Raw genomic sequence first — 17921 nt, forward strand, 5'->3', positions numbered from 1 at the left:
AGTACAGAACCAAGCAGACTCCCCACAGAAGCAGTAACATGCATGCTCTGCAGGCTTGTCCAGTGCATTATCCTTGACCATTGCCTGTTAAGGATTTCAGACCATGCCTGTACTACACACTGGGGCTGAGTTCATGGCTGCTGAGCAGCACCTAACAGGTCTATGAGCATCAGCACTGATCATTTCGTTGTCAACACCAGTTGCTTTGTACCATCCTCTCATTTGCCTGATGTACCTTTTAAGACTGAACTGACACCCTGACAACACTGGTGTCATTTTGCAGGTATGGATTGATGCAGCTACTCAGATATTTTACTCCTTAGGAGCTGGGTTTGGTGTTTTAATTGCATTTGCCAGTTACAATAAGTTTGACAACAACTGTTACAGGTAAGACACGCTATTCTTTCATTACTGCTTCAGAATAATACTCTTCTACTTGTTAAATGCAGCTGCAAAAAGTACTAAGATACCTTTTTATCTTCAGTCATTTATTAATGATGGTCAGACTTGCGTAGACATAGCAACCAACCCAAAACTTGAAACAGTCTTACAGAAATTTTAGCAACAGGAACCTGCCAAGATATCTGCAGCACTGCAAAACAGAGCAGGATTAGAGTTAAGACTTTAGACAGCTGTGTAAACTGTGCTTGTGTTTGCCTTTCAAATGTACCATTAAGAGCAATGGTGAACAGAGAATTAAAGCTTACTGGTCCAGGAACTAAAAGCAGAAGGATCCCAGCTTCTAGAACTGTTTTAGTGCTGTGTGATTATGTTTCAATATTTTATGTCAAGCTCCAATTGAGGAATGTACTTTAAATCAAGCTGACTTATAAGTGTTTTGCTGACTCACCACCATGGAAGTCCAACTGAAGCTGCTCTGCACCTCCTGAGAACATCCACCATTTAGAAGTTCTGTTAACATTCCATCTTGGAATGAAAACAAGCATCTTCTAAAAAAAATTCCCATGCAATGTAAATTCAGAAAGAACACTTTTTATAAATACATTGTGAACTGACGGATAGCTAAAGTGTTCCAGTGAAATAGCCGCAGAATCAGAGTGGCCTAGGTTGAAAAAGGACCTTACAAATCATCTAGTTTCAATCCCCTGCTGCGAGCAGAGTTGCCAACCACTAGACCAAGAATGCAAGAGAACATATATATTTGAACAAACATAATTGGATAAAAACCCAAAAGCACAGAATATTTTCTCTGACTTCAGAGGACTTTATACTTAACCTGGAATGACTTTAGGTCTCCTTGCTGTTTAAAGTAGGTGATATTAGCAGATCTGGGAACCCTTCCCTTAGAGGGCTAGCCACAGCAGTCTTCCAAACTAACACTTCTGTCTTCTCTAATTGATTTTAGATTAACCTCACAAGTAGGTTCCTATATAATAGTTGTGGGTTTTTTTCATCTACATTCTCAGGAATTTTGCTCTGAAATGGAAGAAATACATTTGAAACTAAGAAAATACCAAAGACCATATGTGAAATTATATTATTTAGTTCTTAGCTTGCTATATTTGTTCAGCGTTACTTAGTAAGTTTCACTGTAAGACAAATTCTTTAGTGTTGCCAAAGAGTAGTAATATCCAGAGAACAAAGTTTGGTATCAGCCACCTATGTTTCCAGGTAGTGTGACTGATGAAAGGAAATACTTTCTGCTTACTGAAGCACCATTTGCCATCACTAACGTTCACAGAGATATCCTCTCTATTCTAAAGGTCACGTGCAGCAGAAGGCTACTTATCAGCCATTCTGCAGGTTAGGGAGGCATCTAAATTAGACATATGGCTTGACTGTCCTCAAGCTATGTTTGGTGATAGGGGCTATTAATACAAAGGAAAACACATATGTCTATCATACCACTATGGCAGATTGAAAAAAATGAGAGCTTTGCTACAACTGCCAATTTGGCTTAAAGTTTAAATATTGTAAAATTTGACTAAAAGAAAAAAAAAAGTGGGTTGTGGGTTTGTTTTTTTAAATGCCTACGCAGCTTCATAGATGACAGGACCTCGTTACAACAGATACATATCATTAATTTGAATGGTAGCACAGCTCACTAGAACTGCACTGGAGTTATCTAAAAATGTTCCTGAATATCTGTTTACATGAATTGCTTCTGACTATTTTAAGTATTCCCTAGTGAGGCTCTCTCTTCTCAGTCCACTCTTCTGCTACGTTACAGCTACCGAGTGAATGATCAATTCACTCCTTGATATAGCTTAATACAGCTTTATTGATTTTCTTTTTGAGCAGAACTGAGCATTAAATCAAATGAGTGAACAGAAGTAGGTCCTTTCCTAATGTAGTATGCTGATATGAGCTTTTGAGCATCATGACAACTGCATATTTGGGAAGAATCTTGTGAGACTGCTATCTTTGTAGCAATCCCCACCTTAATATTGTTTTGGGTTTTTTTTCTTTTCTGCTGGGCTATTGTTTTCTCCTATCATTAGGGATGCTTTGCTGACTAGTACCATTAACTGCGTCACAAGCTTCATCTCAGGATTTGCAATTTTCTCCATATTGGGCTACATGGCTCATGAGCACAAAGTTAAAATCGAGGATGTAGCCACTGAAGGTAAGTGAATTTTACACTACTTTTAATCCTCCTTTTCATCCACCATTTCCTTGAAACGTTTATACTTGTTTCAAACAATTGTTAAATCTCAATGAAATTACTTGGAATTAAAATTGTGTAGGTGTCTTGATGAAACGGAAACTGTAAATTGTATTGATTCACATAGCATCTTGCCTCTCACAGGTTCACCAAACAGAATTGCCACTGTACAGAATCTTGAAGGAATGCTGCTCTTTAATGCCATAGATAAATGTTTTGAGTAGTTCTGGTGAGGTTAGCTGCAGTCCCTTCACTTGTAACAGGTCATCCACAGTTTCATTTCCTACATCTACACTACCACATCCAAGAATTCTCTTGACAAACAGAAGAGACTGCATCCACAAGGATCTTTCTCTAATACATTACTGAAAAATATCCACTAAGACTGTGAATCCCGTAGAAAAGTATTAAAAACATAAAAAGAATGGAATGGATTTTATCTACAAAATCGTGATGAGTAAAATATTAAAGTCCTTCAGAAATAGTTCTTGTATAATGCAATTTCTTGTTTTAACAGCTACTTAGATTGTGATGCGAACTGATGTAGGAGTAAATTTAGTCATACCTTATCTCGTTAAAATACACGCTATTACGAAGTTAAGAAACACTTTTTTTTTTTTATTACTTCTCTTTTTCCTTTCTATTTCAGGAGCTGGTTTAGTTTTCATCCTCTACCCAGAGGCAATTTCAACTCTTTCGGGATCTACATTTTGGGCTGTGGTATTCTTCATCATGCTCCTTACTCTCGGCATCGATAGTTCTGTGAGTATTTTTTCCTTTGAACCATTCTCCTTCACAGTTCAGAATATAACTGGAGAAGTATCTACCTTAAACAAGGGTTTTGTTGCTTTTCAAGTAAACATTCTGTATGCTCCCTGAATCTGTTTTCAGTCACAGCCAACATACCAATAGTATTACTCCTTGCAGTATATTTAATTAAAAAGACTCACAATATTGAAAAGGTTTAGGAAGAGATGGAAGTAACTTACAAGCCAGAAAACTCATCACTTCTTTTTCATGACCTTTGCGAGGGGCTGTTCATCAACATTTATTGCTATTCCAAGGTATGACCCAACATCTCTCTATGAACAATTACTACTATGAACCTGCAATTAGATTTTGGACTCTACCTGTAAAATACAAGCTACAGAATGGCACAGAGTTTTTAGAAGAGATTTTCACATTAACTGCATTAATCTGCTAAAGACCATGTCTGATGCTGGCCTATTTTATGATTTTTTTCCGAGAAGCAATGATACAGAATTTCCTGTAAATGTAATCACAATTTAATAATTGCATCAGAATATTTCCATAGCAGTTTGATTTTATTATCTTACTGTATAAATTCTAACCATCATAAAATGAAGACTAAGAAATACTGAAACACTTGTTTTCACAGTGAGGAAATAACAATAACTAGGAATGACAAAATATGCTTCTCTTTGCAGATAAATTCAGTATTAAGTTTGACTTTCTGTCTGTCACTCAACAATGAAGGAGTGCATCTGACCTTTCTACAGTGTGATGGCTTATACTGTACCACGATATTCACAGTCACAGAAACTTCAGCCTTACAGAAAATATCTGAATGACCTGAAAATCAACATTCTTACTCAGAAGTTTCAGGCCAGGTTATATCTGGTTGCGTAGCTTAGCCATCTTTAATCTAGAACCAAGCATGAAGGGATGGAAAGAATCACAGAAAGAATTTAGGTCAATGGAAAGACATGAGTAACCAGGGCAGAACTGGGAGAAGAAAAAGATCCAGGTTTAGATCCATAATACCTTAACTGTACAACAGTGATAAATTTAAGACAATATCTAGTAGTAACATTTGAGTAACAAAGACAAGGCTTGGATTATAGGACACACTTTTCCTACAACCAGGTAAAGCTCTTTCTTTTGGAATTAAATGAAATACTATGTGCTGATAATCTGCGGCCAGATGGAGCTCTTTCTTTCCAATATATAACTTAGGGGGAGAAGGGATTGAAATAAGGAGCAAAGATGTACTTGTTAATGGTTTGTTTGGGAGTTTTTTTAATCACCGAGGAGAACTCAGATCATACAGAATCTTTTATCATGATCTTTTCAACTCTCTCCCTGATCGAATACTTTGAAGGGAAAATGAGCATTTTTGAAGATAAAAGTCAAATAATCCCAAAGCTGAAGGTAAAGAATTGTATACAAACACTTTTATACATGCACATAAACCTGCACTGGCACAGACCTACGGCCATCTGTACAAAAACAGAACTGTCAAAATATTAAAGCAAAGAGAAATCTGATCATGCAGGTTTTAGCAAGGAACAATGGAAAGGACAGAAAATGGAACAAATGTTTGCAAACACTTTTTGTAGTATGTATCTAGCTTGACATGGGAGATTAACAAATGGAATAAACAGTGACACATTAAGAATTGGTCCTTGGCCAAAATAATACAAACCATCTTTTTCCACTTCAACTTTTCCACTGTCATTAAAGCATCAACACAGTAACAATTTCTGAGCATGTCAAATAATATCTCAACTGCACAACACTCGTCGATGCCCCCAGAGATTAAGAAGCACAAACCCACACTAGGTTTTGCAACATTATTTGTGAACATTAATTATTTTTGGGAAAAAAAAAAAGCTTCACTGCCTCCAGCAGCTTGGCTGACTGAAATCATCCATATGCTAGAGACAACTCTGCTACTATTTGAACCAGAGATGCTGTTTTCACTAGATTATTACCAAAAGGAACTTAAGGAAAGCAACAGACCATATCAATACATCTTAACTCCTATAGTGCACAAAGCAAACCAGGTTTTGCAACAGTCTGTTGGTGTCAGAAAACACACAGCCTCCAGCTTCCCCAAAAGATTTTAAATAAATGTATCATGACAGGAAACTGGAATTAATTTCCCCATAACTTCTTGGTGGAGGAGGGGCAGAATACTTTTGTTAGTGGAAACAGAATTTGTAGCACTCTATATAACTCAGCAATTACAGTGAAAACTTGAGAAGTATATTTCCTATATTAAGGAAAAAAAATAAAAGCCAATGTTTAGTATTTACTTTAGGAAACAAAAATAATTTCAAGTTGTCAACAGAAAAATAACATCAAGCTTCTTATACAGTGATTCTTCCAGGCCTTTAAACATTTCTAACTAACTAGATTTAATTAATCAGTGGCTAAACTGGATCTGCGTTCAATGTCTTCTTTCTAGGTGCTTGTGAACTGTTATTTTTCTCTTTATATAAAAAATCTCAAGTTCTTAAATTACTGAACATTAAGTTTCTTCACAAGCATTATTCAAATGGATACTATTTTTCCCAAAGTACTGTCTCACTTATTATCCTAGTGGAGTTAGCAAATGCTCAGCAGAGAGGATGGGAAATCAAGCCAACAAGCATGGCACTGGGCATTCAATTTCTGACTCAACTCTCTACCAAGAGACAATAAATTCTACCTGAGATCTCCAGTAATGTACATCTGAAATGTCAGAAATCATACAGTGGTTGGAGATTAATTACACAATCTGTAAATAGAACTTATCAGTACTGTTTAATAGAGCTTCTGCCTTCCCTTCCTCAGATGGGTGGAATGGAAGCTGTCATCACTGGCCTGGCAGATGATTTCCATATTCTGAAGCAGCATAGAAAGCTCTTCACCTTTGGTGTTTCATTTGGCACTTTCCTTCTCGCCCTTTTTTGCATCACCAATGTAAGTACAACAGAGGTTTCCACCACAAGCTACCTCAAAAATGCAGTTAATCTCCCCAGATGGAAATATCAAGGGGTGCAGGTGTCTGTAACCTGGTTATAGACAACTTTTAATTCTTAAACAACCTTACAGCCAGATTATTACTATTAGTCTTACCTATGTAATACTTCTCTGCTCTTTCCAGATATTATTAGCTATCAGCTGAACCTACAAGCCTCTGTTCCATGGAAATATTTGTGCTCCTAGTGTTATGTGTGGTTTTTAAATGGAACTCTGTAGAGCAATTAGCTCCTCTGTGAGGAATTAAGGATCTCAAGTGACCAGTCCTTCAGTTATTTGGTTATTGGGTGTTTTTTTTTTTGTTTGTTTTTTGTTTGTTTGTTTGTTTGTTTTGGTTGGTTGGTTTTTTTAATCAAATAAGCAGCATTTACTTTGCATGAAAGCAGTTTGGAACAATTACCTCCTTAGCTTTCTGTGTTTCTTAATATTCCTTGAAATGATCTCAAACCCTTAACACTATGAAAATCATACAGCTGGTTTACTGAATATTCAGGATAAGTTATGGTTTTCATCATCACTGTTACCCTGTGTGGTTTTTTTTTCCCCTCTTGAATGCTTTGCTTCACCAGTCTTTCAACAATGCACTAGGTCAGATGTCCTTCCATGAGAGAACCTCCTGATTTTTGCCAAATAAGAAAAACATTTTGCAAGCAAGATGTCAAGACTGACAGAAAACAAGTGAAATGTGAGGTAGCCACAATGAAAAGAGATGTGTTGAACCTCTCTCCCTGAAATCAGTCTCCAGATCTATTATTAGGATAACTGAAATGGCTTTAATCTATAGCTAACAAAGACCTATTTACACTAAAAAATACCCCAACATTCTCAACCTTGTTTTCTCAAATGTGACACTAAGGATTTAAAACATCTGTCCTTTTAGTGACATGCTACCTCTGTTGTTACCCAAAGACTTCACTACTTTCTTCTCCATCCTAAATTGCAACTGAGAAGAAACTTCTTTTCAGAAGAAACTCAGTGGTTGAAAACATAGGCAGGTGCCAACAGGTGCAGTCCCACAGCCTTCAAGCAGGCTAATGCAGCTCAAGATGACAATCTAGTTCTAGCTGCCAAGTAATGACACCTGCTTGGAATTAAGATCTCCATACCAGCTGGAATGCACTAAGCAGCCCAGGCTTGTCCAAATGCAATGGTGCACGTAACTGAAGACTATTTCTAATGTGTACAGGTTACAGAGGAAGAACATCACATTAAGTTGCTTGATTTCATCCTCTGAACATTTGAGACTGTATTTTCAAAACATGTTTCTTACAAAACCATTGTTCATTTTGCTAAGTTTTGATAGCAACAGCATTCATTTAGAGCAAGTGTAGAACGAAAACAAGAGGTCAAACTGAAATGCCATTGAATGAACATTTTCTAACACAACAATCAAAGTTCATTCAGTTTCCCAACAAGCCCCCACAGAATTAAAAACCTAGACAACGCCTAAGTACTGTTTTTTCTATTCTTGCAAATATGCACAGCAGTTCTGGAAAACCATGAAAAAATAAAACCAATGACTGCAGAGATTAAAACTATCTAGAGATCTCCATAGTACAAAATTTATACCATAGGGAAAGACAGAATTATACTTTTGTTCTTTTCACTTCTAAACAGGTGTAAGCAAATTAAGTTTGATAGCAAGAAAAGAATCTTAACGAGAATCTATTGTGAAATGAAAATTTTTAGTAGTTCACTTTTGACAAAGTATGTCTTCAAACATTTTATTCAGTTTCCTGATGAAACAAGTAAATGAACCACCCTTTCCATTCCTTTTTTAGCTCAACTTCAATAAATTGAGCTGTAATTTGCACTGATTTCTACTATTTTGCGGAACAAGAAAAAAACTGTCAAATTATAGCTTAAAAAAAAAAAAAAAGAGTTTAGTAACAACAATTGCAGTTCTCAGCCACGATCCAGTGAAAAACCAAAACACTCTGCAGTACAGGAAAATGAGCTAGGTTGCTCTCCCCACTGAGCAGGAGCTTGCCAACAGTGTTGCAAGGAAACTACAAGGCTCAATGCTGTTCCCACAGACTTAGCATGCAACTGCTTCCTTCACAGGAGTGTTGGAAAAGAGATATTGATCTAACACAGTAGATTAGCCCTCAGGAACAAACTGAGCAATACTAGCTTCTGAAAACTCTTGTAGTGTTCCATTCCTGCCCATAATTTAGGAAGATTTCCATTAGGCGCTTAGACAGGCCCTGTCCTACAAACTGCTGAGCATTCTCCCAAACTCATTCATGCTGTATATGAGGCTTCTCCTTCAGCAGGAACGCAGATGAAAGGACACCTGTTCAAGAAGGTTTCGAATTTGATTTCACTATGCTGACTGTACACAAGCACCCACGTCTGCAGTACCAGTTCCGTACTAAAATGCCTGGGTTAAGAGATTTCAAGTAGAACAGATTTCTGGTAATTTGTTACTGAACTACTGAAATGACTCCACTTGTAACTTCAGTTTATTGCATCTTTTAACTCCCCCATGCTAGGGTGGAATTTATGTGCTCACGCTTCTGGACACATTTGCAGCTGGGACTTCAATACTGTTTGCTGTCTTAATGGAGGCGATCGGAGTTTCCTGGTTTTATGGTAAGAAATTAATGTCACTGTCAGTAGCACTGCAAATATTTTGGAAATGTAATGTAGAGGAACCCCTCCTCTTTTGGATGGGTAAGAGAAATACATTCAGTAATGCAGCATTCATCACAAACTTGTCATGAGCTCAATAATGCATCTAAGACTGAAAATCTTAACTTACTTCAGCAGTCTGAACTATCAGCGACAGATAAAATTGCTTGCTGCTAGATTTAGTTTCTTAAGCTGTTATTTGTCCTCCCTTTTTCACTCAGTGAAGTCTCTGTTGAACCAGCTGCCCTGATTCCAAATAAGTTTGTTTTAGAACTGAAAGTCATATTTATGTCTATTCAGAAAATGTTTATAATGAATCTGACTCAGATCTCAGCATGATAATCCTTACTGCCATTTACCTCCCCTCAGTTGCTGATTTCTCCCACCCATACTACACCACCATATTCTTCTAGTCATTCTCTTACAGTTAAAAGCCATTGATGCATGCACAAAGCATGCCTGTCTAGAGCTGTTTGTCACCAAACTGAAGCTTAGAAGCTTTTTCTTTAGTACAGGTTTTGAATTTGGCACTCAGTATCACCGTGAAGCTAGCAGTTCTTACACTGTTCTCTCAAAATACACGAGGACACAAGCAACTTATTCATTTTTGTAAAAAAGCTGAAGAGTTAACTTGGCTTGGAAGCAGATGCATAAAAATATTGTTAGATTAATAAAAGGAAGTTATCTGTCACTCTGAAAATAGGATTTATTGTGCTTTTCAGTAGCTAGGCTTTGCATGTGATTCCCATGCTAAACCAAGCTTAGCCAGGCTTTGTGTAAATGTTGCAACTTCTGCCCTTCATCATCCTTTCCCTTCTTCCTTCTGCCTCCCCCCACAACCAAGAAAGCATCTATTCCTTTGTCTTAAGTAGCTGACAGATGCGTTTACTGACACAGTATGACCTGTTGCTTTATAACTAAGAACTTATTGCAGCCCCAGGTCCTATTTAAAAGATTTTGACTGATTAAATCTGGCATGGCCTCATCTACCTCTTTTTCCTGATAGACCCCAGTTGCCTTGATGACCCAGCAGAACATTAAGGCAGCCGGAAGGCAAGCGCTGACATTTTGGCAGAGATAAAAATGCAGAAAATCTTACATTAAGTTCAAATTATTACTATGCTCGCTTACTGTGAAATTTCTTGAAAAATACACCTGAATGCATAAGGGAAAAGGGAAAGCAAGTTTGTTTTAATATGAGATGTGCTAGTTGTGACTGTTACTATTTCTCTTGTTCAACCTTGATATCATCATCACTTCTAAACTAATTCAAGATTCCTTTTTTCTTACTTTCTTATTTCAGTGTAGTTCACTTGATTTCTTTTTTTAATTCATTTAAGTCAAATATATGGCATTGAAGGCATTATTATGCATTTTTACCTTCCAATTTAAAAATAATAATAATCCAGGCTTATAAAAGATAACTACTTGTCATGTAGGAATGTAGAGTTAAGCAAGACGGAAACAGTAGATACAACAAAGAAAAAGTGCTCATAAGGCTCCAATCAGGTGTTGAAATAATTTCACCACCTTCTAGAAACATACCAATAAAATATTTCAGCTATGGCCACTGAAAAAATTCACCTCAGAGGCAAGAAACTGCTCAAGGGCTTCTGTGCAATTCATATTTCTTTGCCTGTACAGCAAAATGACTTCCAGAGGTCTGTCACACAGCCACTGTAGGAAGCATTGGCAATGTGTTTACCTTCATTCTCTCTGAACTCTGATCTCTGCATCATCAACAAGAAAAAAAGAATGCTGTCCCAGTTTTAAGAGGCTAATTTGCATTTATAGCCAAATCTGTTTTTCATTTTCTTGCTCAGCTGTTCTTTTTCCACACTGATTCCATACATAGAGTGCAGGTCAGATTTTCTGTGCTGTTTAACAGAAGGTTGCAGCAGAGACATTCCCACGCAACTGCAAAGTTTATTAGTTCCGAAATAACACTTCTTCAATTCTCTTTGAAGTCAGTGTATTTAGGCTGGTCATAGATGATACATCTGTCTTTCTTGTTTTTCACTGGAGAATCAAGGAGATCATTTTCATACCTCACACCAATTCTCTGGCAACCAATCTTGAGTTTTGCCTGTGGTATCAGTTCCCCCCTGTGGCTGCAAAGTAGTCACTCAGTTTAGGTATATCCTTCTGAGTTATCCCATGGAATCACAAAAGAACTGGAAATGAGCAAGCCCTACAGGGACTGCCACATGTAGATGAGGCTATTTTTCATCTCACAGGTTGCTTATAGAATCACTTGAAGACCGTATTGCTGAAAAAGCACACTGTTGGAAAAGCAGCCTGAGAACATGGCCTATTTATCCCCCACTTTCAGGAAATATTGGACAGAAAATACCGTTTGAGCTGTGAGGATATCTGTCTGAAATCTCAGAAAAAATTATTCATAGGTTATCTAGTCCTATTGTTTCACCTTCTGTACAACAATAAATTTCAACTCTTAGTATCTAGAGCAGTTGAAATTCAGTCCCTTTAAAGTTCACAGAAGGCACTGCAAATAGAATCAAATTGAGATCAAAGAGCATTTGCAGATCCCTTCTTAAATTTGAGTACTTTACTTCACTTGTATGTAATACTGCGGGGCAGTGGAGGAGGAGGTTCACAACAGGACAGAAGTTTGAGAGTGCAGATCTTGCAAATATATATCCCTGGCTCCAAGTGAAGGGAATACTTGAGCTGCCCTCATTATTACAATACTAAACTGATCCTCGTAAAGAGGAACTACTATTACAGCAAACAATACATCATCTCTATCAAATAAAATTCATTGGATAAAGCTATAGTTTCGCTGTTTACCTACCAACTTCAGGATTAAAATCAAACTTCCTGAGAACATTAAGTGCAACAACCAACTACAAACCAGCAGCCTGACAGGACAGGCTGCACTAGAAAGACTTATATCTGAGGCAACACCCTTAAGGCACACAGACAGATTTTCTTCTTAAAGACAATTCTGAAAGGATGTTGAATGCTTGTTTTTTTCCCCCCACATTCTGATATCTGCAAAAGTCACCCCATTCTAAAATACAGGGAGAAAATCTTGAGAGCTTAAACTTTTACAATATATCTCATACTGGGAAATCCAACAAAAATAGAACCAGTAAGAAAAATTAGGAAGATGCTACCATTGAAATAGATATTTTACAGTTGCCATAAGAGATGTTTCATATTACCATAAAATGCATATTCAATTTGTGTAGTAAATTTTAGCCAATTGTCAGTTAATGCAAAAAATGTGTTCCAGTACAATACTTATAATGAAGACTAGAATATTTCCAGGAAGTCCAAAACATGCCAACTAATGTGAATTAACATCCCTAAGGTAAAAAACGCACATCTCTCACCGACAGCTTGCTACCAGCTTATTGCTGCAAAGTATGGAAACTCCTTTGTAGATTATTCAAAATTAGTAATTAGTCCAGGCTAGTGCCCCCCGCAGAAAGCATGTTCAGCCTCTACATTGCTAAAGAGAAATTCAACAAGACACTTCATCTCCTTCACGCTTCCATGTCAGACACCATTTTGTCATCTGCTGCCATCTGTCACACAGCAACAAGATCCAACAGAATGCTGGCGGAAAGGTTCAACTCCTACTGTCATACCATCAACATCTGTCCCTGATATTATGGGCCAACGTAATAAACTAAGGGACATTACTTTCAAAGCAATCCTTATTGCAATATCAAAGATGCATCTATTCATGGAAAATAGGTCAGTTTAGTCTTGTACTCTCTGAAGTCTTTCTAAAAGAAGATCAGGTATTTTGGGATAGGCCAGCATCTCATTAGTTTAGATTTATGCCACTCTGATGTCCACATCCCTTTTAGGTGTGGACAGATTCAGTGAAGACATCCAACAAATGATGGGCTTCAAGCCAGGCCTCTACTGGAGATTGTGCTGGAAGTTTGTTAGTCCTGCTTTTCTGTTGGTAAGTCTCCATCATTATTTCATCATCAAACAAATGCTAGCATGCCTTTCTTAGAATATCCAATAGTTATCAAGATCAAGGTGGTTCTTTTTTGCCTGACATTGTCAGGATGAATACAAGTTGCTTGAATTTATTTGTTTTCCTCAATGGCATAGGTTGTATTTTGTGCAGAATACTTTGTTCATTAAGGAGAAGCTAATTGTGGCTGTGGTCATCTTTTCCCTCACTTCTTTGGGATGTAATTTGAAAAGCTTTTCTTAGAGAATACTAAAAGCACAGCTAGAGGCAGCATTGTCCCAACATCTATTGACAATAAACAACATTTTTCTGTTGGGAAAATAAACCAGCCAGGGATAAGAGATTTCACTAGGGCAGAAGGCTGAGTATCTGTGATGTAGCTGAAGTTAGCAACATTACATCCCTTACTACCAAAGCTTTTCATAATTTTATTTCCTACTGATAGCAAAATGCATCAGAACGTTCAGGTTTGCCACCTCTCCCCCCTTCCCATTTCTACTAGTATGGATTTCAGTTTAAAACTGCAACCTTTTATATCTGTTCTCATCTTTTAAGTGTGTATTACAGGGCAACCCCAAGAAAGTTCAATGCAGAAAGCCTCAAAACTGTGCAAAAATCTTTAGCGAAGCTGAAAAGAATATAACTTTAATGAAGTAAATGTCACTATTCTATACCAAATCAGATCAAACCATTTTTTGGAAGGCACCAATTTAAAAATTTTAAATAAAGTATTAAAACAAATTCACACTTAATTAAAGCAACCACTGTCAGTCTTTCCTAATTCCAGAATTAAGATGTTTTGCAGACTCTCCCTGGGGTTCTAGGTTACTGAAACCACATTCAATTTGCTTTTCTGTAATCTGGCTCTGATGATTATTACCATGCATTTGATCTTCAGCTCCAAGGCTTACTCATTCTGATTTTATTAGATACCAGAAAATGTCAAATCTAACTTTAATTTAAAGCTCTACCTTTCCAAAAAGAGATGCATCAGGTAGAAAGTGTGTTTCCAGATGCTCAGGGTTGCCTATCTTTATCTTAAAGACAACTAATAGTCTTTGCCTTCATGCATAGACAACTGTATGTACTCATTTTCTCTTCCTGACACCTGGCTACTGCAAATCTTACACTCCTGAAGAAGCACAGTATCACCCCAACAGCTCAAAACCATCTACTACTGATTAGATATAGCAGTTCAGAAAGACAAAAACATGTCAGAACTCACTCAGGAATGTTGATTTAAAAAAAATCACTGCATTTGTAATATGTGTATTAGAGTATATCTTCCACTGGCTATTTGTTTTATTGGAGAGCACCAAGATGCCTACACAGTGGAATAAGACCTGAGAATAAGTTGTATGCAATTATACTCATTAATTATGTCAAGCAGGTGTATTAATTATACCTTATAAGCTGCTTGATCTGTAATGAAGCAGTCACACAAAATGAGCAAACAAATTTAAACAGAACAGGCAAACAAACATAAAAAGTAAACACCTTTATTTTCCAGCCCATGAAGGGTCTTTCTGTCACTTTCTGTCACTTAATGAATAATGCTGAGTTTACATGATTCTCAATGGAAAATGAGTACAAAACTCCTAAGAAAGTAAAGCCTCTGGGAAACAGAGGAAAAACAATGGATCCTGAAGAGATTTTGTTTCATTACAAATTTTTGTTTTCATGCCTGTAACACTAGTTCAGGTGAGGCTGTAGTAGATAACAACCTGATCCTCCCCCTAAAAGATCTAATAATCAGTATACAGAGTAGCTTAAATGAACTGTTAATCCTAGTAAACTCATCAAGAACTTCAACAGCTTAAGCAGTAAGAGGAACAAAATAAATAAGATGAAAGTAAACGTTAATTTATGTTTAAATATTCCTTAGGGCACTTGCCGAACCAAAAGCACAAAATCTGTTTTCCACCAAGTTTCTTCACATCTCAAAGCAATGGTTTGTGTTCTTTTTTCTCCCCTAGTTTGTTGTAGTAGTCAGCATAATAAACTTCAAACCTCTGACCTATGATGACTACACCTTTCCTCTCTGGGCAAATCGCATTGGCTGGGGAATAGCATTATCTTCAATGATACTTGTGCCTGCCTATATTATCTATAAATTTATGAATGTGCGTGGGACCTTTAAAGAAGTAAGTGAAATGCTAATAAAATGTCATAAAATGTTGCTCTGAAATGGAATGGCTGGATCTAACTTGACAGTTTGTTTCTCTTGCTTCCCAAACTTATTAGTTATGAGTGACCTTTTGGATTCAGCTTCTGATGGGCTGGAGTTTTGAGGATTACTGCATCCTGTTCCTGTTTCTAGATAGAAATTTTCTTTACAGAAAACATCATAATAGTTTTTAAAACTGAACTGATTTTTTATGAATGTAATTAACCTGATTGATGAGAAAAAATATTCCTCAGTAGCAAAAAAAATACAAAACTATGTTATCTTCACATTCAGCTCCAAGTTTTAGTTTTCACACAGTTATAACCTAGACTAAGTCCAAGGTATGCTTTGTCACACTATGCTGGGATAGTGTTATAAACCATTATGCACAAAGTTAACTCAGACCTCCCCTGTCAAAGACTTCACATCAGTCTCTAAACACAAATGCATGTGCTGGGAAGGCAGGATGCACCCTAAAAATAGTTCTGCATTCAGGAATTCCATTGATCATGTAATGAGTAACCAGCAAGAAAAGACGTAACACTGTACTGGATCAGAGCAATAGATTCCACTTTATCCAGTATTTTGTTTTTAACAGCTGCCACTTAGTATTTTAATTTCTGTCAGATACATTCCCTTATCCTTTCCTTATTGGAATTACTTCCATCATTTGCCTGGAATTGAATTTATGCAGATCTTTTTATTGTTTTCAACCAGAATGTTTGAAAAAAACTTTATATCCAGACCAAGGTGCTGAAACAGATCCAGAAATTAGGAAGAACTTCTAAATCCTATGCTGAAAGGCACTGCTTATCATATCATCATCTAGCCTCAGTAAATGAGCCAGGGTACTGGGCAGCAGGATCTTCCACTACACAAACCCACTTAAGCCATACATATATGCTCCATGCACTGAATAGAGCAAAAGCTGAAGGAGTAACAATTTGTGACCATCTTATTCTAAGCAGTGGTACAATAAAAAGTCACTTCATTAAAGAAATCCTAATTCTAATGATTTTCCTAGTAGCACGAAGTTTGACAAAACACAGCCTTAATAGCGTGAGTTCAGGGGACATAAAGTATGTGGTACCAGCTTGTTCCTGATATTCTGTTCCATATGAACTTGCTAAATATTTGGACTCAGTATTTGCATAAACTTTCTACTGTACCTTCTTATATTAAGTGCTAATATCAGGGGGCTTACAAGAAATCTGATCTCGCAGTGACTGAGTTAAAGACACATGATGCAGTGATATTTAACATTTAAGTTATGGCTTTAAATAAAGTTCACACTTTCCCATTATAGGTTGGGGTTTACAGACATAATCCCACTTCATATGGCTGACTTTTTTCCTCTTCTTCCCCTCTGGTTTAGAGACTAGCTTACTGCATCACACCTGAAAATGAACACCAGCTCGTGGCCCAAGGACATGTCAGGCAGTTTAAGGTTTGTACTCCTCTTTCACTGTATTTCATCTACTGATACCAACCCTGCCTTAAGCAGCAATTACAGGTTTGCACCAGCCTCCTTGTGGCATATGCCCACAGGTCTGTGGTTCTTTATTTCTGCCAGCATGATGTGTTGCAGGAGGCTCAGTTCTCTCTATGCACCAACAGTGTTTGAAGGCTTTTGGCACCCACTTTCCACTCCATGAGGAAACAGCTAAGCAAAACTGATAATGTTACACGCTCTTCAATTCTGTATCCTAGGTCGTATCTGAACACAGCAAAATCTCACCACAAGATGAATATTCAACTGGAATATAACATGCATGTCAATAGGTCACATCCTCTCCCCCCCATTATTACACAGCAATCTGAAATCATTTTCAAATCTCCAAGTATGTGTCAGAGAATTGTATTAAAGAGCAACCAAATATCCATTGTCAGAGCACAGACCTAATGGCCACAACAAAATCATGTTCTAAACTGTGTGGAATAGGCTCTGCTCACAGGTCTACAATTGATAGAGAACACTGCTGGAGATTTAAGCAGCCATGAAATATATCCTACAGGTTTCCAAATACTGCTTTCCTTTTAGTAAATAAAATGACCCCACTGCAATAAACTTCTTTTCACAGAAGATAAAAAGGATGCAAATATGAGATTTGTTACTGTTATCAGCATTCATGTTGGATCACTTTCTGGCTTCAAAGTTGAAAGCAACTACAATTATGCACACTACCTCAAAACATGACCCCGTTATTATAGCAGTGGTTTGTGCATTTATATGGAAAAAAGAAATCTCACTCTTACCTGATCTGAAAAATACTGGGAAAATTATTGCTTGAAGTATATTTTTTTAATTTCAGAAGAAAATAATGCAAGCATAGATTTATAGAGAGCAGGAAAAAAAAGAAAAAAACAAACAAAGCCTCCTGCTTGTGAACAGTTTTGTGATGTGGCCAAGATCATGCAGTAACACAGCACCTCTTAATTCCTTCTCATTCCTCACTCCACCATTCCTATCCTCAGTTATTCAAAGATATTTTTTTTCATACTCCAGCTGTGAGTAATAACCTCTTTTTTCCAGATACAGATGTTCTTATATGAATAGGGATATACGCAGTGATTGCTACACAATACTTCTGAACCCAAATCTGTGACAGTAAAAAGGAAGCAAACAGATTTCACTTAAATTAGAAAAGTATACTTTGAAGCCAATTCCTAATGATCTCTCCAAGTATGTCAGAGACCAGGACACGTTATACTAAATTGGTGGTGCCTTCCCTGAACACCTAGGGATATATCATATTGCTTCAGTG

General features: G+C 37.0%; 2 protein-coding genes across 4 annotated transcripts in view; one reads left to right on the plus strand and one right to left on the minus strand.

The window, feature by feature from the left end:
- Window positions 1-17921, minus strand: part of LOC136046656 (dipeptidase 2-like) — a 472322-nt gene that overhangs the window by 337490 nt on the left and 116911 nt on the right. The gene's annotated exons all lie outside the window — the stretch shown is intronic.
- Window positions 1-17921, plus strand: part of SLC6A2 (solute carrier family 6 member 2) — a 61284-nt gene that overhangs the window by 38647 nt on the left and 4716 nt on the right. The window contains 8 exon segments of the mRNA XM_065733302.1: window positions 284-387; window positions 2463-2587; window positions 3276-3388; window positions 6206-6334; window positions 8890-8989; window positions 12871-12971; window positions 14966-15133; window positions 16532-16603. Coding sequence (XP_065589374.1) covers window positions 284-387; window positions 2463-2587; window positions 3276-3388; window positions 6206-6334; window positions 8890-8989; window positions 12871-12971; window positions 14966-15133; window positions 16532-16603 — 912 coding nt within the window.

This window comes from Cyrtonyx montezumae, unplaced genomic scaffold, assembly GCF_038088225.1.
Source record: "Cyrtonyx montezumae isolate F1298 unplaced genomic scaffold, pur_monq_1.0 scaffold_17, whole genome shotgun sequence".
Lineage (NCBI taxonomy): Eukaryota > Metazoa > Chordata > Aves > Galliformes > Odontophoridae > Cyrtonyx > Cyrtonyx montezumae.